Source organism: Prinia subflava, chromosome 4 (assembly GCF_021018805.1).
Source record: "Prinia subflava isolate CZ2003 ecotype Zambia chromosome 4, Cam_Psub_1.2, whole genome shotgun sequence".
In the NCBI taxonomy this organism is placed as follows: domain Eukaryota; kingdom Metazoa; phylum Chordata; class Aves; order Passeriformes; family Cisticolidae; genus Prinia; species Prinia subflava.
In genome coordinates, this window is record NC_086250.1 from 4,211,210 (window position 1) to 4,234,721 (window position 23,512).

At 37.2% G+C, this 23,512-nt stretch overlaps 1 protein-coding gene across 2 annotated transcripts in view; it reads left to right on the forward strand.

Annotated features, from left to right (window-relative positions):
• The window catches only part of AEBP2 (AE binding protein 2), a 41,274-nt gene extending 26,294 nt beyond the window's left edge, over positions 1 to 14,980 (forward strand). Inside the window, exons 4-9 of one of the 2 annotated variants that reach the window (XM_063395210.1) lie at positions 2,459 to 2,645; positions 6,647 to 6,771; positions 9,448 to 9,515; positions 11,127 to 11,240; positions 11,498 to 11,564; positions 12,849 to 14,980. In XM_063395210.1, coding sequence (XP_063251280.1) covers positions 2,459 to 2,645; positions 6,647 to 6,771; positions 9,448 to 9,515; positions 11,127 to 11,240; positions 11,498 to 11,552 — 549 coding nt within the window. In that variant the 3' untranslated portion in view covers positions 11,553 to 11,564; positions 12,849 to 14,980. The remainder of the gene's footprint in view (positions 1 to 2,458; positions 2,646 to 6,646; positions 6,772 to 9,447; positions 9,516 to 11,126; positions 11,241 to 11,497; positions 11,565 to 12,848) is intronic. The other variant, XM_063395211.1, reaches the window with a different exon arrangement.
• Positions 14,981 to 23,512: the final 8,532 nt, after the last annotated feature.

Sequence of the window (23,512 nt, forward strand, 5' to 3'; positions counted from 1 at the left end):
TTGAAAAGTTTTAGAAAAGCACGTGACACATAGTTAGTGCTTTTTCCCCAAAGGTATTGGCTTTTTGATACTATATTTAACTTGGAATATGGTAATGCATGCACTGTACCAAGGCTTTAGGTTGTTTTTGGCCTCTAGCATGCATTGGTAAAACTGAAATTTTAATTTCTCAGTGTGACTGGATTTCAGGATGTGGGCTTTTTTTGAACTGCTTTTTTATTCTGACAGTGTTTGATCAGAAAGAGCTGGAATCTGAAATCAGGAGCACATTAGTGGAAAATAATCCTAAATTTGTATTTTGTGGCTTAGTTTCATGAAGCTGCTTTTATGGGCAAGACAGCTATTTCAAGGACAAAAAAAAAAAAGGGGAGCAGAAAATGTTTAAATTAATGCACACATGCATTGTATACCTATCTGTTGATTGTGAGTTAAATCATCTTTCATAAAAATAAGTGGTTTGGGTTTGAGGTCAGGTTGATAGGGTTTAGCAATCTCATTTAGTAGATGCTGGCCTTACCCACAGCAGGGGCCTTGGAATGGAATCACTTTTAAAGGACTCTTCCAACCCAAACCACCCTGAGATTCTCTAAGTGTAAATTTTAATGTCCAGTATGAATTTAAAGAAATAAAAATTGTGTTGGAGCTACTGCAGTAAATGAGATCAGCATCCCAAGTGTGTTGGGATTCCCAGGTGTGCTGGGATTTCTGCCATTGTGGCTCACTACAGTCTAAGTAAACAATATTGCTGTTGTTTGAATGTGGGAAATCTTAGGGCAGGGTAAAAGGCATAGGGGGGATTTTGGTAGAAATCTTCACAGTTCTTAAGATGTTTATTAGTGAGGGAGACAGGGAGAGACAAATACAGCATGAAGGTTCCTCCAGCTTTTTGTCAGGAAACTTTGAGTTAGTTCACTGCTTAGAGAACTTTCTCTCTCTAAGATTCATCCCTTTAAAAACACATAACAAACACACACGCAAAAAAGTGAAACCATCCTTTCATTTTTTGCCTTTTACTGTCTTGAAATCTATGTACATATTTTCAGTCCTATAGCAAGAAGTAAGCTACTGGAGACAGCAGTTTTTTCTCTTGTGGACACTATTTTCCTACTGATCATGGCAAACCATTTGTTAAGTTTGAGGCAGAAATAGACTTTTCAGTTCTGCAACCACTGTTAGAAAGCCACAGTTGGGTTTAGGGGCAAGCAGTGGGACGTGTGGGGCTCTAAAGCTATTTTCTTGTCTTCCAGTCAAATGTGCAGGCATGGGGCAGGTTACTGTCTGCTTGGAAATTCATCTTTAGCCTTCAAATGATGTAGCACTACAGCCATAGCAGCATTCCTGATTCCCAAGCTCCTGCTGGAGCTGCCTCATTAGTTTGCTCTGAAGGGAAGTTTTAGGAGGAGAGGGGAAGGAAAGGAAGGAGCCAGGCAGATGTAGAAGGAGATAACTTTCCAATGGTTTAGACTGGTGATGGGTTTTTTGCTGCTGGCTGATCCACTCATTTGTCCTACTGCTATTGTGTGGATCCAAAGAAAAATCAATCATATGGATACACAGCTAATTGCAGCCAGTGATGAAATGCATATTCTAAAACCATTTTTCTATTAGCCATGTAAGCTCAGAGCACAATAGAAGAGGGTTGTGCTTCCCCTCTCCAATGGTATAATTTAAATACTTATTTTGCAAATGAAATAATTGTAAATATGAACCAGATACCTATAAAAATGCCAATAATGGTAGCCAGTCTTAGTTGCTACTGCCATTCAGTTTGTGTGTTTCTGCTTGATTATTGTTGGATCTTACTTTTCTCTTGGGAGAGGACATTTCCTTTAAATGAGAACTACCTTAAATGCTCGTGAAGTAAAAGCAGCATCCCAAAATAAATGTATAAATAATTAATACAGCTTTACTGAAGTTAGTTTTAAACAGAACTGTAAGGCAGCTGTTCATTGATTTTTATATCATTTACAAAGAGCATTAAGCTGTTTCAAATTTAATGTGGCTAAGGATGTATTTGTTACTTCTGCCTCCTCACAAGAAAGGAGGATGCTAGAGAATGTTAACAGCTACCAAATGCAGAGCATTGGAGAGGTGTTGAGAAACAGTAACAGTGCAGTATTTTGAAAGGGAAGGGAATGTTGGTCTGTGAAGAGGGAAGTCCTTCAGAAGCCCGTTTTCTATGGAAAGTTTGCCAGTGCATTGAGATTAATTTTATGCTATACAATATAAAATACAGCATGGCATAAAAATTTTCATGAAATAATTACTGAGAGTTAAAAACGTCAAACAATTGTATTCTAAAATACGTTTTTATTTTTCTTTTTAAGAATTGCATGGTCATTAAGAATTTGATTTTGCTTTAGTGTGGTGGAAGTTGAAGCAGAAAAGTCAAAGCAGGGTCTGTGAAGCTCCTGTGCCTCCCAGCCACTGACCCAGTTGCTCTGTTTTCTCTCACTAGTGTGTAGTTGGTGGGTGCAATGCCAGCTTTGCATCTCAGGGAGGACTTGCCCGTCATGTGCCCACACACTTCAGCCAGCAGAACTCTTCAAAAGTTGCCAGCCAGCCAAAGGCCAAAGAGGAATCTCCATCTAAAGCTGGAATGAATAAAAGAAGAAAATTGAAGAACAAGAGACGACGATCACTACGTAAGTGTTTCGCAGAAGTTCTTGAAAAGTTTGTCTTAGAGTGAAAATTCCTCCTTACTCTGGTGACTTCTCTGCATATTTGAATCTGGTAGGGTTGGCATTCCTTGTGATGTGGAGAAAACAGTTCCAGATTCTGTTTCTGTTCCTTTCCAGGGTAAATCTCTGTGTGTCAAGGAGAAAAGATGTGTTTCCTGTGAGCAACAATTGGAGTTGCAAACTGAAAGAAGCTTTCCATTTCAAAGTTGCTTTTTGTTTACTGACTGTATTACTGTTGGAAAGTGCTCTGTTTAATGCTGATGAGATCTGAAGTTCAGACAGAGATTGCAGATTCATATAAATTGAAGAAAAATGCATGCTATATAAACGCTTTTTTGAGCACAACATTTCATTATGTTAATGACACTTTTATGAGCATAACCAAGATCTAATTTTGGGCAGAATTGACTTGCTATGTTTCTCTAATCTGTCTCCACATAGTTGATGTTCATTAATTTTATATGAACCACTGTGCTGAGAGGTGTGATTTGTCATTTGAAGTAACAATTGTTTCCTCTAGCAAGAAATGATCACTTACCCTGTACCTCCTCTAGTCCTTTTGGATCTGGTAGTTTGATTCCTGAGTTGTCCTAACATTAGACTAATAAAACCTCAAATTTCTATAGAGATTCTAATCTCCAGGAATAGTTAGGAAAGATTAGATAATCGTTAAAATATTTTACTTTGAGTTATAATTGCTTTGGATGCAACTCTCCAGTACCAAACTGATCATTTGCTATTATTGTAGTGTTACTCTGACCCGTGCATTTTAGAGGAGACATGAACAAAACCTTTTCCATTTTTTTCTGCTGGTATGTCAACAGCTGAAGAAAAACAACAGGAATTTTTACTTGTGCAAAATTCATCTTATAGTATTGGAAAGCAGCACAAGATACCTTTTTGTAGGAACCACTGGATATTTTAAATCTCATACTGTCCACAGTTTTATTTCTCCAAACCTCTTCTGTAGCAGAACATGTAACTGTATCCATCTTTCTCTTCCTGTGAAGAAATACAGTTTCCAGTTATTCAAAAGGTACTGTAACAATGGATCCACATACTAGTGGTCTTAGGTGATTAGTGTTTATCACACAGTTGTGATTTATTCTTAAAGCTCACCTGTTTTAAGGAACTTGATGGAAATTTATGAAGCAGTGATCCTGTTTCTGCCTTGCATGCAGACAAGCATGTCGTGGGAAGTTATCCACTGGAATTCTGAAGAATTTTCTAAGCTGCTGGGTGTGCCTGGGTGTTCTTAAAAGATAGATGAGCAAATTGTACTGTGAAACACATCTTAAAAGTAGGGATTTCTAATTTTGATTCAATTTCCTCTAATTTTGATTCAACATTTAAAGAAATTGGAAAACGGTTTCTAGCCTTTTCAGTATTTGATTTTCAAAGAGCTTTCCCTTTCCCTGTGGAAATCTGTGTAAATGGGAAGGCTGAAGGGAAGGCTGATCAATGGAAGGTTATGGGCTCACTTTGCAGTATCTTTTTGCATCACAGATGTAATGAGAGGCACATCTTGAGATACTTGCAGGTTCCTAAAGGATCATTGTGATTTGTTGACTGTGTTACTCAAAATATAAGTGTCTAAAAGTGGTCACTTCAAAATTTTCATTTTCAGAGGTTCCTGAGTTACATTAGCTTGCTTCTCCATATTGATTTTGTTAGGTGGCTGATTTAATGCATCTTAAGGAATTTGCACCCCCACTATATGCAGAAGTAGTTTTTCAGATTAGCATTTTATTAGTAATTGATAAACATCATATTACATTATTTGACGTACAGATTTCAAATCAGAGCTTCATAATTAAAACTTCAAATCACCTGCTAAGATGCTGTCGTAGTAAGAATTTATGAATGATTTTTTGGCAAAAAATGTAAATAATAAATATTGTGGGAATGTTAAAGACCAGGCTGTAGTATTTGAGTGGTCTGCTGTCTTGATCAAGTGTTACACAGGAGGAAAAGTGACAGCTGCTTGAGCAATTTCTTATCTTCTTGCCTCTTGAGACAAATGCAATGCTGGCTGTAGACTGTTGCCTTAAGGCAGAAATCATCTCTAACTGAATTGGGAACTGACTACTGTAATGTATTTCTCCAGAGGGTATGTGACCCAGAAATGTATCCAAAGTTGATGGCATTTTCTGAAAATGCCAAGTATTGGCAGCTTTCCTTTCAAACTTTGTGTGGATTATTGGTGGTGAAGTGAATGTGACAAAGGGCTGATACAATTTTGCTTGTCTTTCTGTTTCTTAGCTTAGTTTTAGTTAAAGAATGAAGTGTGCAAGTTTGTGTAGTTTGTCTTTACAGGAAGAATGGGGGAAGGCAAAACCCTTGTCTAAGAAGCCAGAATAACACAATTAACATCATTAAATATTTTCAGTCTAGAGTATATAAAACTAAGAACCTGGATTTATAATTAGATATTTTTAAGTGCCCAAAAGGAGAGGTGTTCAACACATGTACCAGGTTCTCTGCAAATAGGGCTACAAGGACTTAATGACATGGATGTAACAGAAATATAAAACAAAATGCCATTTGATAGTGGACAATCTGTTTCAAATCACTTGCAGATAATAATTTGACAAAAGCTGGCAGTTTTTCAGCACAAAACAATTTGTCTCAGGAAAAAATGTCAACACGTTCCTTCTACCTCATGGTTTCATTAGACCCTGGCTTTTTTAAAGGTGCATTACTAAATATTTATTTACAACATTGTCACTTGCTTTTCATTGCAAAGATGACACGGTAGTTATTAACAAGCATGATAATCGAGTTCACAGGAGGAATATAAGAGAGATAAGGAGGTCTTGCTGTTAATGAAATTTAGAGAAAGACTCCGTTACTTATGTTGGGCTTGGATTTTCATTTGGTGGGTTACTGATGTGATGATGTAATTTATTTGACTTAAGGAATTGATGTGTACTTGAAACTTGTACTATTAAGCAGGAGGGAAGATACATAAATTCCTCAAAATCCTTTTCAGGGTAAAGAGATGCATAGAGAATACAACACTAACACTAATGAATAAATTAAGTAGTTCCTACACTTCTGAAAAATTGTGCCCTTTCTTCTCAAATTCAAATTCTCAAATTCTCTGCTGAATTTTTTCCACTGTAAATCCTGGAGAAACATGCTGCGTGAAACTGAAAGCAAAAATTTGGAGTTGTTTTTTCTCCTTTTTCCACCCTCTCTCCTTTCCTCCCTCATATTTATGTATCAAATATTTATCTGCTTCCATCAGTGAGCACCTGCTCAAGTGAGGCTTAAAGATATGTAATGTTATTACAGTTTTATATGGTATATTTTAAAACTTTCCTGTGAAGTATTTCTAATACCATGCAAATATGTTCTTAATAGCAATTATTTTTTCGTTTAGGTACTTCTAGTGTGGAACTGATGGACTTTCTTTTATTACCTAAATCAAAATTCAATAATCTTTCTACTGTTCGAGAAACACTTAATAAAAATCCTTTTCTGAAAAGAAAAGGTCTTTATAATGCCTGCTGGCTTTATACTGATAGTGTTAGTTGTGCTTTGTTCATTATAAATTGAAGGATAATATGTGGTGCATGCAGTTGGTGCTTCTTGGGTAGACAATGTTTACTATAGTCCCAGAACATGGAATGAGACTTGTACATAGAAAGAAATGTGGAATACTGTGGCGTTTTCCACCTGACTATTCAACATTATTGAAACTGAAATGAGTGGGTGTGGTTACATTTTTGGAAACAGCTGTTCCATCCACAGGGAGTGTTTTGACCAATCTTGAATTGTGCTTCTCTAGGAGTAATTTCTCCCTCGTAGTGGAATTAACATTTGCAGCTCTCTGACAAGGTAGAGCTGCTGACACAATGATAAATGATTTACTAATGACACTTCAGACCTATTTACATGCTTGAATGTGTTTGAATGCTTGTATGTATTGAACACTAAGGATCCCTTTTCCTTTTTTCCAGCAAGACCTCATGACTTCTTTGATGCACAAACACTGGATGCTATAAGACATCGAGCCATCTGCTTTAATCTCTCAGCACATATAGAAAGTTTAGGAAAAGGCCACAGTGTTGTATTTCATAGTACTGTAAGTATATATGTGATGCATTCTGTTTGTTTACCTGTGTGTCTAAGAAATCTAATCTAACATTTCTCTTTTCCTCTTACTGCTCTAGACATTTAATCAGAAATAAGCAGTAGTGGCTCTTTTACATTGTTGAGTTGTCCACTGCTATTAGTAAGTGAACTTTTAAGAAGTATTGGTGGTAGTTGTTCTAGCTCACAGATTGAATGGATTGCAGCATTTCCTGTCTGATCCAGTTAGGAAATATCTAACAGCAACTTTGTGTTGCAGAAGAAAATTGGTTCTAAATAAGAATGCAGTTCAGATGGCATTCCCATGGTCATGAGTGACAGTGCTAATCTATCACAAATATTTTTGATGTAAAATGTAAAGATGTAAATGTAAAGATGCTGATCTGAAATAGATGTTTATTCCCTTTTTTCCTCCAGTTTAAAAGATACAATCCTAAATAAATTTATTCCTGTCCCCTTTTTTGTTTTACTAAACATACCATCAAAACATTGGAGAATTGCTGGAAGGAGGCAAGAACCAAGTAGGGAACCTGTGTTTGGATAGGAAAGACATCTGTATTAATTTAGAAGAGTTCAAAGCAGGGATAAAGTACTGAATTGGGATAGAAGGATCAGAAGTTTAAAAAGTTGAATAACCTCAGGTTTTCTTGGGATGAGGGCATGTAAAAGGTGGAGACTTGGCTGAAGAAGAGAAGAGATGGGACAAAATGGGGAGGGATGATTTTAACTTGGTAGAATAATCTAAACAAGGAGTGCTGGCTGACATGTTTCAGCTACAGCCTAATCTTAGTATGGGATTCAAACTCTTGAACTATCAGTCTCTTTCCATAAATTAAAGATGATTTTGTTTACATGAAGCTTATTTCACCTTGTTCTGCAAGATGATGATTATTCTAATACCTACCTGTGGCCTGTAATGGAAATCTTTTCCAAATTCTTTCTGCAGAACTTTATGTACATTGTGCCCCAGCTGCAAGTGGAGATTGCAGGTGGTTTAGGTGTTTCTGTATTTAAATCTCATTGTGGTTTTCCTGGCCAACATTGGTTTTACAATGCTATGAGAAAAGCAGATTCTCCTCCAGTTCACAGCTTACTTTAATCTGAAAGGTTATCCAGGCAGTCCACCCAGTTGTGGAGGAACACCTCTGGTATTGGAATAATTCATAAGGAGGTGGAATTAGAGGGAGGAATCTGCTCTAAAGCTGCTTCACATTAACTTGAAGGAAGTGGTGCAAATCCTTTCAGCTCATCCATGCATGCGTCACTGGGGATGGCAGGAGGTTGATTAGATCTGGAATGGCTTTGGAGCTCAGTTGTGGGAGAGGCTGTACCAGAGGGAGAACTGCAGGATTGCAGCCCCATGCTGCACTGGGCTGCTGTGGTTTGGTGTGCTGCCTTGTGCTGGACATCAGCTTTGTTGATGAGACTCAGCCTAAAATCAGCTTTAAAAAGAAAAGCTGGGAGCTGTTTTGTGGATGTGCACTGTCACACTGAGCTGACGACACCTCAGATGCAAACATTCACCAATTTGCATCACTTAAAGGCATTAGGACACGGGATTTGAATGGTGACTGGCTAAGTGGCATAATAAGTTTGTGTGGTCCACCTTCAGATGAAGAAAAATTGTAATTATCAGAGACATTAATTGAACAGTGGAAAATAGGAAGGTGAAATTGCCATGCTGTCTGAAAAGGACATAAATGATGTGGCTTTATTGCTTTATGCAGCATAAGAAGAATGCCAGCACAATGCAGTTTATTTCAGGCCAGATACTGTAATATAAAGAATTTCTAAGCAGTCACTCTAGATGCCTTTCATGTTCTCTGAAAAGGAACATCCTTTCATTTATATATGCTTTTTTTAATACAACATTTTCTTTGTAGATGTGGAGAGATTTAGAATGCAGTCATTAATAAAGACTTTTTGAAGAAATGTGGTTGCCATCCAGAATACACCTTTGACTTGATAATGATTTTTTTTCTGCTTACTTTTTTTTTATTGAGTCAAATTCTTTGTATTTAATTCTCTGAACTGTTAGATGGAAAAAGTCAAGGATGTCTAGTTAAACTAGGAAACAGATGTTACACTGATTAAAAAATGTAACTTACAGGTTACCCTGTCACATCATCCCCGATCTTTGAAGTGGCTTGAATTAATTCTCTAAAACATTTGAACACTAAAATTCTCTGGTTTCAGCATTTTTAGGTATTTCAGTTCAGTGGCCACATGTATTTTAACTAGCTACCTTGTTTCAATATATTGAAACCTTGCAAGACAGTAAATAATGCAGTGTGAAATTTTCTTTTTCCAGAAGAGGTCAGCAAAACTCCATGTCTGATTCGAGACAACTTTGATGCATGTTTCCTTTGAATTCCCATTTTGGTTTTGGGACAGTGTGGGAAATGTAGAGAGGATAATATTTCCAAATAAAGCTCTATTAAGTGTACATCTTCTGGATGAATTGTGATTTTCACTTAAAAGCTTAAATGGACTTAAGTTCTTTGCAAAACAGTTTTATGTCTTCAGAGCCTATTTATTGCAGACACACAGGTTTCAAGAATATAACAGTTTGCTTTCTGTGAATGTCTAGAAGGTCATGAAGAACAACAACTTTTGAGTAAAAAAAAATCTGTAATTTTGTTTTAATTATGATTTTGAATTATTCTAGGTAATAGCTAAAAGAAAAGAGGATTCTGGCAAAATAAAACTCTTGCTTCATTGGACACCAGAGGACATGTGAGTATGTTGCTAGATATGTTTTAAATGGGGAAGGATTTGCAGTGGGATCAATGAACTGTTATTAAATTGGTTTGTGCCTTTGAATATTTGAGTTAAAGTTAATATTTTAAAAATGCTTTTCAAAAAGTAATTTAGAAGTTTAGAAATTAATAAGCAATGAGTTTATTGGTTTTTACTTTCACTTTCAAGTCTTGGGCCTCTAATACCAGTTCAGTTAAATTTGCATCTGTATTTTTATTGTATTTTGTCACAAGTTTCAATTCATCTTGAGAGACAAAAGCTAAAATATTCTTACAAAATAGGCAGTTCTTTGATTCTTTTTAGGACAGATGGTAGTACTAATCTTAACAGCATTCTGAAATTATTCTTTTAAAAATGTTACGGATAAAGACAGTTAATTTTATTTTAAGATAAGCATTAAGGAGTATGCAACACTGGGAACATGAAAAATAAAAGAGTAATTTTTTTTTAATACAAAGTCAATTGAGACAACAAATCACCTTAGTGAGTTAGCCTTCTGTACATTTCAAATCTCTGTATGTGAAAAGTTTCTTTTTTTGCTGTTTGTATCTTGAGCATACAGTTGCTACTGAAAATATCTCCACAATGTTGGTTGTCCAAAACCTGATTTTTGCCTTTTTAAAAAAACTTCTATGATGCTTTTCCACCTTTCATGATCCATGAGACTTAGTGAATAAATGGATTGCCTGCTGGGTTTTCTCCCTCCCCCTCTGCCCAGTTGTTTTTCCTTTTTTTTTTCTTTCTCCTTCATCTGAAAGGTTTAATTGGAGAAACTCCTTTTCCTGCTGGGTTAGAAGTTCTGGGTTTCATTTTGTGTTTTGAGTGGCTGACTCAAAAAATGCATTTGAGTTAGAGCTAAGTCTCATGCAGTGTGAAATCTGCGAAATACAGATTCAGTGAGATAACTTGCAAAAGTCTGTGAAATTTGGCTTTGCAGAGAAAGGGCCATTACATTTAGTTTTAAGTGTTGGGCTTCTCAATTTGAAACCTGTTTGAAAGACTTACACACCTTAATTACATACTCCTCCCCCAGGCTGAAGTTAACCTTTGAATTCTAGGACGTGTAGAAAATTTTTAAAACCCCACCAAAAACCCAAAGAAGAAGAAAATCAAACCATTAACTTCAGCAAAGTTGGAGCATTTTGTCTTTAAAAACCTTAGAGCCTGGAGCAAGCAAATTAGTGTAACTCAAAGCTCAGTGTCTGCATATTCTCTCCTTTAATTGAACAGAATCAAAAAATTTCTACCTAGAAAAGTAAATTATTTTCAAAGGTCTGTTGTTTTTTCTGTTACCTGTTTTCACATAAAATTGTTACAGTGGAGAATGTTGTACCAGTATCATTGCACTCTTGGAATATACTTCTGGAATAATCTAAATTCTGTTCAGTGTCTTTCCAAACTGAGAACTGAAAAGCTTCAAAGTATAATGTGTAAAGATTGGCTGCCTTTTCTCATACAGGTGAAGATGCTTTTTTAACCAGGGAAATGGGAAAATTTCTCATATTGTACTAGTTAATTACATAATTTTATAGTAAGAAAAACAGTTGATCTTTTTTGACTATTTTTATTTTATTTATTTATTCATAGTCTGCCTGATGTGTGGGTAAATGAAAGTGAACGACATCAGTTAAAAACTAAAGTAGTTCATTTATCAAAGCTACCAAAAGATACTGCCTTGCTTCTGGACCCAAACATTTACAGGTAACATCTTAATTTTGAATCTTTCTTTACTTGAATGTAATCTTAAGCCTCACTTAACTTTTTGACGTTGGAAAATCAGGATTGCTAATGTATTATACACCAGATCAAGGAGCCTTGGTACTGTAAACGTCCAGGAGTTAAGTTCTGAGGTCTTAAGTTATTTCAGAATTACTTCTTGAACTAAACTCTAGTGACTGAGAATCGGGGAATGTGTGTATTTACCAAGTGTATTTTACTTTTTTGTGCTTGGTGTACAGAAATTCTAGTAAAGGAAGTACATACAGTGGAATCCTGAAAGATCACTTCTGTTAAGATCACATACTGGTTTGTATACCAATTTTTTTAAAGTCCAAATTTATCTTTCCATATTATATTCAGCTGTAATACATGCAGTATTACCTTGAAACTCGTACTTGTATTCAAGTACTGTTATTTTTTTATTACAAGATTCTTTATAGGGGGACAAAAGGGAACAATCCATGTTGCTTGTCTTTAAGCTACTTTCACATTTCTGTTTTTAGGCCCTCAGATTGGCTTCTAATCTATCTGGTTTCTAATAATTTCCTGATTCTCCCCCCACCCCTTTATTACTGCTCTCCCATGATTGTCAGTACCCACACTTCTGTGTGTACAGTTTTTAAAGGTAATCTGAAATGCTTAATTCATTCTGAAATTTTGAGCATCCATAGAGACATGAATGTGATTGTATTAAAAAACCAATGAAAATGGATTGTGGAAAGAAAGTTTATCATAACAGAAGTTCAGCGTTCCGATGTTTCTTCCTTAACACGCAGTGACCAAGAGTCTCAAGGAGTAAATAAAACACTAATCTGAGGTCTTGCAATGCAATAAGCCTTTCAGTTCACCTTTAATATTCAGTGTATTTCACTAATCAAATTAATGAAAACTTGCTTTACAATATGAAAACCAATCCTACTGTATTTGCTATCTTTGTAAATGTGTTTTAAATACTTACCTTAGTTTATGAATCATTGCTGTTAATGGTAAAATCATAAAAATGTTATGGTGAGATTGGATTGTGCATTTTAAAACTGCTCAACACAGTGGCTTTTATAATCTAAGTGAGGTGTTAATAATTCCATATTGATTACCTTTGCTGAGCTTGATAGATTAATTTGCTTTGAAAAGAAAATAAATTAACCTTTTAAAATCAAAATTTAATGATCTCTGGATTAAGCCCTTGGAGAAAAATTAACAAAGCTTTCTATCTCTCCCAAATAAAATTAAGATCCCCACGTGTAATGTTGTACTCTATTTTTAGCATTATGGATCAGTCTGTGATTGAAATGAGCTTTTGGGACCAGCTGAGGGAGCTTAATGATATAATTTTAAAAACCAAAACTTTACAAGGGGAAAAGTTAAAGAAATTCACTGGCAGCTATTAATGTCATGTTAAAATACTATGCTTTAATAGAAAGTTTGAAACAATTATCTGAAATGGACACTTTTATGAGATCATCTGAAATAGCTCTTGGTTTTAATTTAATGAAAGTAGATTTTGTATAGTCATGATTTCATAATGCATTCAGCTGACTGATGTATCCATCACAGGGTCTTAATGGAAAGCTGTACCATCTTCTTTTACAGAACAATGCCCCAGAAGAGGTTGAAGAGGTAAAAACCAAGCAAGTGGGGACACCTGCAGTCTTAGTCACTGACAATGGATTTAGAAATAAAGTTGCACATTAGTCAAATCCCATCTTTTTTTTTTTCTTTTTTCTTTTTTTTTTTTTTTAATTTTCTTTTTCTTTTTTTTCTTTCTTTTTTTTTGTTAGAGAAATATTTATGCTTAGTGTAAACATTCTGTGAATGAAGTTGATGCTTCCGTGGAATATATTAATATATTACTGTATATCCACATTTTCATGGAATGGTACAGTGGGAGACTGAGCAAACACTCTTCTGGCAACTTAGTGGAACAACTAAAAGGCTTTGCATGCTTGCTTCTTTAAGCTGCTTTTTTCTTTAGTGAATACAGTAGTCTATATTCGATGAAAAGAAAAAGTAACCATCACCATTTCCTCCCGATCCCCAGGAGAACTGTTAACGAGCTATTGGGCTTCCTGACAATGTTAACTAAATCTAACACATGCCAGACAATAGAAGAACAGCTACCAAGGGATTATCCTGTTGCCCTTTGAGTATGGTGGATAGTAATCATTCGTCATTTGTAATCTTGTGTCCTTTTGCAGATCCCTAAAATATGTTGGATTATGATGTTGAAACAAATGTTGATGGAATGCTTGTCTTTTCCAGTCAACTCTGAGTACATCTAGTACGGTGGCAAGATGTTCAGAGTGTTGCAGTCTGTCTGACCCTTTGCAGGAGTAGTGTAGTGTGTTAATCAGATCTGCTTTGATGTGATCCGTATCAATGGGCGGGTTTGCAAAACCTCGATGTAAGCAGTCAGTGTTACTGGTGATTTATTTTGCTTTTTTGACCCTCTAGGATCCCCGTTCACTTGTAAAGTATACCTTATTTGGCCTAATGTTTTCTAGATGTAAAGAAAATGGTATTTTTTAAAAAAAGTTAATCTAGAAATTCAATCCTTTATGCACCAAAGTTGGCTTTGAAAAGGAAAGTAAAATCATTTTCTTGCTTAATAAGCAAGGAGCCGTGGATTTTTTTTAACTGACAAATAGAGACGCGTCTAACCTGTTAGTCTTTGTATGGAGACAAAAATGTTGCATATAGATAATAGGACATTGCTTGTAAATATTTCAGCAGATTTGTAATATATTTTTATATTATGAAATGTACTGTAGATGTTTTTCTAGAGGCATGAAAGTTAAAATGTATATATTACGGTAGAAATAATATTGAAGGATATTGTAATTCACTAGTGCTGCCAGAAGAATTGTTTTAAAAAAGCACCTTCCTTAACAGTAAAAAAACCTTCTTTTACATACCTAAGGGACTATATACTACTGTTAGTATCTGTTGTAAGAACAAAAATACATTGAACATCCTTCCCAGAAATCTTAGAGGGATGAATAGTACCCATAATTAATTCATGGCACTCCTTGCTAATAGTGGACGCAGAATTAGTTTTTTCCTTACTGTCGGAAGGAACTAATATGTAAAATTTGTATGGATATATGCAGTCAAACTGCAGAGTTAGTCCTCCTTATTGGGGAGGAGTTTACTACAGTGAAACTAATAACCAGCAGTTTTTACACTAAATTTTTATTAAATAGATTAAGACTTAAAGTAACCCTTTGGTTGCAGAAGTGAGCATATCCTAATGTAGTACAAATGCGTTCTGCATTGGTACTGACACAAGTCTTGCTTAGCTCCAGCGGGTTAAAAATGTTACTTATATACGCAAAAAAATAATCTTATCAACGATATGAAGTGCAGATTAAAAGCACCACTAATATAAGATGTTCTGGAATGGTTGTTTAATAAGGGTATTATTCATAAAATCTGTAGTGATGTGACTTTATTTTTGGAAAAAATGCAGTGTTTTGGTTTTTTTATTTTTTTGCTTGAGCACTTCACCTACTGCTTTTTCTGTACCTATAAAGTAATCCGTAATCTTTGTTTCTTTTTTTTTGAATTTGTTATAAAATTGCCAAATAGAAGTGTTTCAGATATAGTTTGTATTTGTATTTTTTTAATTTTATTGCTTCATGAGTTTCTTGTAAGTCATTTATAATTGACAGATGATTGTAGACCCTGCCTGAGTATTTTTTCTAATAAAAACAAAGCAAACAAACCTCATAAGCTTCACAATTGTAAGATTTCAATGGAGTTTTCAAAAACAAATATAAAAACGATGCTGTCGTAACACACACCTTTACAGAAGGGGGAATTCATGGATTCAATTAATGTGCTGTTCATGTAAAATATGACTTTTCCTGGGTTTGAGAAAACCATTATCTGGTGTTCTCATGGCAGTGATTTTGCTTTGGAAGGAAAATCAGTTTAAATAACAAACATCTGTGAAGAAATGGATACATCAGAGTTAATTGAACTTGCCATAAAAGCCAGAAGGTAAGTGGACATTTGGCTGGTTTTTACCTTGTAGCTATTAAAGTCAGTTGATAAAACTAATAATGCTTGAAGGTTATTTGCGTTCTACAAATTTTGGAATTACTTGGTGATTTCAAACACCAGTCCTGTTCTCTAAAGCTCATGTGGATAAAGAAGGGAAGGAGGTGCTGCTTGTGAATTTGGTGGCTGTTGGAAGGTTGGGAGTTCATGATGTGCTCAGGTCTAGACTGGAAGGAGCTGTGATCTGGAGAGCTGAGGATTTCCCCTTCTCTCCCACATACATCTGTGCATTTACCTCTAACTCTTACCTGAGTTAAAATCAGGACGTGCCTGATGTTGTAATGTAACTTACAGTGGAGTAAGGAAGTGTAGTTCTAAGAGTGAAGAGAATAAAATTGTCTTGATTACATACAAAAAGTAATCTGTTGGTTGTCAGCCAATTGCAGATAAATTCAAGTCCTGCAGCTGTTTGTGAAGGTTAATGTGCTGTGATTAATGCTACATTATTTGTTTTTTCCTAATTCTGAAACTGGCCCTTTGAACTTTTGTAAATCCTCCTTAGTAGTAAAGCAACAAATACTAAGCAATATGATAAATCTGTTTATTTCTTCCCAAATGAGAGATAATTGCTGATAACATCCCCTTGGCTTGGCTTGTGTACAGGAGAATTGAGTCGTGTCTGTTGGATGCTGTTCAGAGGAATTGTCAGATTTTAATATCCTTTCCTCTTGGTGTTTTGCCTGTGTTTGTAGCCTCACTGGAGGATGAGGTCCCCGCATAGATTTTCTGTGAAGAATTCTGTGAGAGGACAGGCAGTGCTGAGGGCAATCTTGCCCCAATATAGTGCAACTGTGTTAATTACCAAAGAGCGGGAGCAGCCTTACCCTCACACTGTGGGTGTGTAAAAGTGAGTTAACGTGTTAGAAAGGGTGAGACACACACCTCACAGAGGGTTAGGGGCTGTGCTAGAGACAGCAAGGAGCTAAACAGAGCTGCAGAAGGAAGAAGAAGGAGAGAAGGAGCTGGAGCTGCGTGGAGCTGCCCATGGGAGGCTACACAGAAAAGGTATGAGACACATTTAGAAAACAAGGTGCCGGTGCTTGAGGCCTTCTTCAATGTCAGTCGTACCTCCTCTGTCAGAACTACCTCTGATTTGAGACTAATCAAGGGCTAATTACTGTCTCAAAGGGTGAGACTTGGAGAAAAAGATAAATTTGAGACCTTATGAAATGATAAAAGAATATTCCTTTGGTTAGTGGGTCAGCTGCCCTGGTTCTGTTGTGGGCGCCCCAGCTCACACCCTGGCAGGGCAGCATGAAAAGCTGACAGGCCCTTGACTGAGTGTAAACTCTGCTCAGCAAAATGTAAAAGATCAGTGTGATACCAGCACATTTGTCATCCTAAATCCAAAAGTACTCTGCTAGCTACTAGGAAGAAAATGAACTCCATCCCAGCTGAAACTAGGACATAGTACTAGAAATTGAATGCCCCATCCAGACTCAGATCTTTTTCTCAGTGTTGTTGCTCAGTCGTGTTTTTTGCTTTGTTTCATCCATGAAATGTTGTGTCTAAGCTCGTGTGGCTCAGTGGGATTTGCACAGACATATGGAGTCTGACCAATGTCTCATTGACTTTAGGAGGATATCATCATGGATATTTGCCTTGTCTACCTCTGTTCAAATCTGTTGTCTGAAACCCAGATTGTGAAATCAGAGGGAAGGGAACATGATGTTGCTCTTGGTTCACTTAAGCCAAAATGCTCAACATGAGCCACTTAAACGTGTCTAGGCACTGAAATATATATTCAGGTTTACATCATTTCAAGGCCAAAAAATTAGTAAATGTATTGTTTTGGGAGCAAAGCCTTGGAATGTGAGATTCAAAACTGCCCCTAAGCAATAAAAGGATTTTAAACAGTTCTAATTTAAAACACTTTACAGCTTTTGCTTTCTAGTGAATATGAGGCAGGGGCTTGGACCCTGCTTGCTTTTTCTTTTTTCATGTCATAAATATTCTCTCCTAGAGCATGGAAAATAAGTCAATTATACTTAAAACCGTTTATGGCAGTGCAGATATGTGCATACAGTAACTATAGCTGAAAGCCCAAGTATTTAATTAGCAGTTGCCTGCAGCTGGATTCTTTCTTTTTAAACAAGTGAGGAGGTAGGAAAGCAGAAAAGGATGTCAGGAGACACTCTGCTGGCAGTGAGCAAGTTCATGTGTAATTACTTATTAAAAATTTTCCTCTGCCTCTGTCCTCAGAGCCATCATGTGGTGTTGCTGCCTTTTCATTGTGCTGTGCAGTCATCCATGAATTCTGTGTCCTCCCTGCCCGGACACCTGTGCTCCCTCAGTCAAGCAGCATTTGATGGGCTTGTATGGCCCTAAGAAAGGAGGATTGGAGATCTGAAGGGTTTTTAGTAATCCTGTGCTCATCTGTTAGTTTTGTTGTGGCTATTCCCTCTACAGTTGTTGAGAGTTTGCCATTGATTTGGAGGCTGAAGATTTATGCTACAGACCAAGCTCAGAGTGTGGAAAGACTTTCCTCATGGGCTGAGCTGTATGGATTTGCTGCTGGAGGTGTAGCATAGGCTCTGTAGGTCAATTCCATGGTGGAGGTAGTTCTTTGTGTGTTTTACATCTCGTTAATTAGTTACAAAAAGCTTTTAAAACAGGCAGATACAGATAAATGTTTCGTGTATGTTGGAAAAATTTCAGAGAGCTGGCTTGTGGATAAAAGGTGGCCTCCGTCTTAAACTATTTCTTTTTATTCAGAAGTGAATTACTGTGGAGGGAAGGTGCAAACAAAAGCTTACCTTGGCTGATGCCTCATCTGGGTAATTACTACAAGCTGTGCAAAGTGCTCATGGTAATTACTGAAGTATTTATCTCCTTGGAACCCCCCTTTTTTTTCTCCTTGGCTAAAATATTTGTTAATTTTAATCTTAGAAGATATTTCATCATTTAGTAACTATTGCGTTCCAGTGGGAGCTGATGTCAGCAGCAGAGGATTCAAAGATATTTTAAGCTGGAAGACAGTAAATAAATACCAAGTAAATACCAAGACATGCAGCCACACACTGTGCAGTTTACAGAAACTACAGATGATGTTCCTGTCCCACCCCACTGTTCCCCCAGGTGATCAGATCCCACAGGTCACAGTATATTTCCACTGGGCGTGTGTTTTAGGATCAAATCTAATTTCACAACAGCCTGTAACCAAAAGGTGGCAGCAGCCTACCACACTAAACTGTGCAGAAATTAATATATCACTTTGTGCTGAGGCTGCTGAAGGTGTTCAGTTGCTTTTCTGAACCAGCCTGTTTGTGTGCAGTTGGGTTTGTTGATACAAGATGCAGTTGTGTTTTAATTAACTACAGCTCTCCTCCCTGCTTTTCTGGTTGGTCTGTGTCTGTCAGATGTTACAGAGAAGAGAAACTGCTTTATCTTTTAATAAAACTGACTCTTAAGACTGAAAGTTCTTGAAAGAAGTTGTGTTATTACCCAAGTACTGAGAAGATTAAACATTATCACATTTTGGAAAATGTGCCTGGGTAATTATGGTGCTTGAGCACTTTCTTTGATAACCTTTTATTTGCCAGTGATGCCCAACATTGCACTTTTGACTTCCTGATCATTTTCCTAAAGGGGCATGGCAGAAAATCTGTATTTTTTTGTTCAAGTAGGTTGCATATCAAAAATAATTGTTTAGGTAATCAGATTATTGGTGTTTGGGCTTTTTTCCCTCCCAAAATGAAAAATTGGGCAATTTCAGTATGAGCTAAAAACAAACAGAACCAAACAACTTATGTTCCTGTAAATTGCAAAGCTTTTCAGATTACTAGCCACAAAAAGTGCTGCTGGAATCAGAACCATGGTTTCTTCTGTATCTCAGTACCCCTTTCACAGGAAAATTACTTTTTTGTCTGTAAGATGGATAGCCATGTATAGGGTGGGTTTAAAGCAAACTTAGAAAACTCACATCTGCAGTTGCCCTTAAAATTGACTAGTGGTATTTGTAAAACTGAAAAAAAAATCTTTTTCCAAAAAGTGGTGTTACTTGTTTTGCTTTCTGCTGTATTTCTTGATTGCTCTGGGGTCACTAATGGCTTTTGATGCCCCACCACGTTGCTGTGCATCTGCTGTTTTGTAGCAATGACCTCCACAACCTTTATGCTTCAGTAAATGGGAGATGGTGGGACGTGGTTGTGTTCCCAGTAAGGAAGGGAATTGGTTTGCATTGCTGCATGAGTGGTGCAGGGTAATGCAGTAAACACTGAGCTGTGACATTCCCAGGGAAGGGGGTGAGTCACCATCCCTGGAAGTGTTCCAAAAATGTGGATGTATTACATAGGGACAGTTGAGTGATGAACAAGGCATTGCTGGGTTATCAGTTGGATCTTTGAGATCTTTTCCAACCCTAACTATTCCTTGATTCTGGGATGTGGAGTGTCTCTCTTGCCTTTGCTTAAAGCCTGAAATTCAAGCTGACACCTCAGAAACTGTCTTGCATGGCTACATGAGGAAGGACACAGCAGTGGACAAGCTGCTCCCACGCCTCACCCAGGAATTTTACACCCTGAGCCTTCTCTCATCCCAAACCCTTTGTCTGGTGCTCTCATTCTGTCATTCAGCAATTGCCTGGAAGGTGGCCAGTTTGTCACCACCCTCTGTGGCTTTCTAGGGATTCCAGTAATGTCATTGCCAAGTTTCTGGTGCACTCGTGGTGATCTTGGGCTCTTTGCTCTTTCAGGTAGAGCTCAGTACACTCTGTGCACTGGGGTCGTACTTTCCAGTTTCTAGACAACAACAAAGGCTAAAAATATGTGAGGTTAATGGCAACTCCTTGATCTAGACTTAAATATTACCATTGCTATGGCAAGGGGAAGGTGGTAAGAGGGAGGTTTTTTATACAGCCTCTTTTCTCTGCCTCTCTGTCTAGTTCTTGATGTGATGGGGAATGAACATGTGTTTGTTGGATGGGTGAGGGGGAGGGTTGGCAAACAGCTATGTAAGAATTTGTTGAGCCAAATTCAGTGTTGTTGTTCAGCTCAGTAGTCATCCAAAATGGGTGCAAAACACTGACAAAGCAGAAGTATAGAATTTACTTACTTGTTCTGCCATCATGTGAAAGGCAAGGGATGATTATGAATCTAGAAATAATGGGATTGGGGTAAATGAGTCATAGTTGAAGACTGGACTGAGATGTTCTGGTGGAGTTTTTGCAGTGATATATTTTTTTTCCACATTTGTGCAAAGTAAATTGTTTTCAAATGATCCATGTGGTTTTGAGGGTTTTTTGATATTGGCAAGGTGCTCATCAGGAGTTGCAGAAGAAAACAGATTGCCTTGTTTGTACTCTACAGTCCAAGTTGTTTTTCTATTATCGAAAAGCTGTCTCATCAGCATCTTTGTCAAAGTGGAAGATGCATTTACTTTCTGTGTGAATTTCCTCCGTGCCCCCAACAGCAGTGGCATCACCTAGTAATCTTTAAGTTTTGAGTTCTGTAACTTGGGTAGCTATTTTGGGTTCATCCCTGAAATAACGTCCTGAATGTGAGTACACAAATGCTGAGTAACAAAATTACAGATTGCCTGTGTACCACAAAGCCAAAGGTCAGCTCATGTAAGGAGTGATTTGAGTCATAATAATGTGTATTCCATGGTCCTTTGTGTTTCATAGTGTCGACTTTATAGTGAGATCTGTTGATTGTTTTGTGGTGTGCACAGCCAAAAGGAGTGTGGTTTTCCTATTACTTTTTCCTTTTAACAAACAAATCCACTGGTTGATGTGTGCTGTACACATGACAGTAATCTGGCAAGTGGTGGTGAATATGTCACTGGATTCTGGCTGCATGCTTAGGAAAGGTTCAGGCTTTCATGGAGCTTAGGAAACTCTTGAAATTACAACTCAGTTATTGGTGTATCCTTTTTGTGCATGGTCACCATTTGTTTTCAATTATGGATAACTTTTTCCAAAGCTGATTTCATTCCAAGCAGTGCCTAAGCATGAGGTCAGTGAGGAGAAATGATTTCTTGGGCAAGTTTTATCTTTCCAGTGGTTAATTTATCACTTCTGTAAATAAAAGATAATCTGAACTCTGCATTCTTTTATATTTCATTGTTAAACTCGAGCCATGCCAAAAAGTAGCGACAGGCAAGATATTTTGCAGTCCTATAAAGAAAAAAAAATTGCCAAGTGATAATCCCATTTTTTATTCCAGATGGATGAGGTGATCCATTTCATATCCACCATAATTACAGTTTATGAAGCAGCCAGCTCAGTGCACAAGCTGCCATCTGCACTTCATCAGTTTCTTTTATAACAAGGGACAAAGTTTTAGCTGTCAGTGGGACAGATGATGTGTTTTGAGTGACTGTATATTTTAAAAGTATAAATCCAAAAGTCAACATATCCGTCTGTTCTTGTGTGCACTTTCTTCCTTTCGTCCTTTGAAGATCAATTGGCTTCAGTTTGGGGGCTTTTTTGTGGTCATACCACAAAAGAAGCTGTGCTGATTTGGTTTTGGTTGAAGGCTTTTTTGCTAGTTTGTTTGGTTTTTTTTTTTAACAGAAAAGGGACAGGAAAGGAGCAAAGAGTTCACAGGGAAGGAGCATGAAAGGTGCTCCGACATTGCCACTTTGCTTCTATTCTGACTTCTGTTAGAGTCCCAGTGCTTAAACATCATCCCTATCTGGAGGCTTTTCAGGACAACTCGGGGGTGGTGGTAGAACTAAAAAATCATTTCATGTGCACCCTCTGTCGGTGTCCAGCAATTTCTTCTTCATGTGTTGTCATGACTCAACATCCACTCCAATTTTTTCCATTTTTGCCCTCCGTGTTTCCTCCAACTCCCTTTCTCTGAGGCCAGCTGTGCTGTAATTTCCCAAGACAGCAGTGAGCACAGGGGTTTGGAGGATGAAGACCTGTGTTCTGTTGCTGCATGCTTTAATAAAATTACTGGCAGTTTTTACCTTTAAACTTACTGGTTTTTACCTTTTCCTGGTGCTGGCAATGACAGGGACACCTCACCAAAGCACGACGTGTTTGCCAAAGGTGATGCAATTTGATGCCTGAGATTAGCATCACCAAGAACGAGGAGAAAGCAGGAGTGAAGGAAGATGCTTCTTACAACCTTCTTCATATCCATAACTGCTTGAAACTTTAATTCTGCTGATTACCACTGATTATAAAAATGTGTTTTCAAGCTGCCCTTCCATGGCAGCACAAGTGTTACACTATAACAATCAGAAAGGGTCCCTGCCACTTTTAAAACTTGTTACAAAAAAGTAGCCACACACACTTAACAGGTGTTAAAGTGCCACAGAAGTGTGAGGTGGGGATTTGTGTGATTTGATGAAAATTTGACTTCAAAAATCCATATAAAAAATGAACTGAGACCCAATACTTCAGTATTGTTCTGATGGTCTACATCTGATAAATTTTGTTTCTATTGATTAGCATACACAGCTTTTCTCCCTCTATTTTCTAAAATGTTTTAAGGGAAGAAAATCCATTTTGTCTTAAGTCTTCCACAAAGGAAAGGGTACTTTTTGTTTACTGTCCAAATGAGTTTTATCAAGAAGTGACTAGAGAAGCTTAGGTCTTTTTTCCCAAGACAGAGATATAAAGTGAATCAGCTGTGTACACGAGACCAACTACCTTAACTATTCAGATTAAGGTAATCCTACCTGAGAGAATTAATGTGTAATCATCTGAGTGTTTGGTGGTGAATTTGTTGGAAAGGTAGTCTCTGCAGATGAACCTCTTTTGTCAGTTCAGCTGGGTCTGGAAGAGGAAATTTTCCCAAGGTCTTACACTGATGAAATGTGGGAATTCCTTGTAGTTGATTTTCTGCTGTGACACCAGGGCTTTTCCTCAGCCAGGTGTATCTGAGAAAGGACATGATACCAGACTGGAAAGCGGCTGGGATAAAGATAAAGATCCCTTTGTGCTTGTTAAGCAGACAAGCTCTGTTTTTCTCAGTGTAAAGTCAGCTTGTAGGTGTAATGTATTACACCATGCCATATTGGATGTCTCGTTTGGATGCGTGGATTCTTCTAAAAAGAAAGAACACTTTTAGAGTTAAAGGAGGAAACAGTAAAGGTCTACAGCCTAAAGAAATCTCTGATTACTTCATCACTGGAGAAATTCCCCCATCACTAAGGGGAAAGGTGCCCACAAACCATGTTAAAAAGGGAACTTTTCCTGCTGTAAATGCCTCATTCTGCCTCTCGTTTGTCCTGCTAGTCAG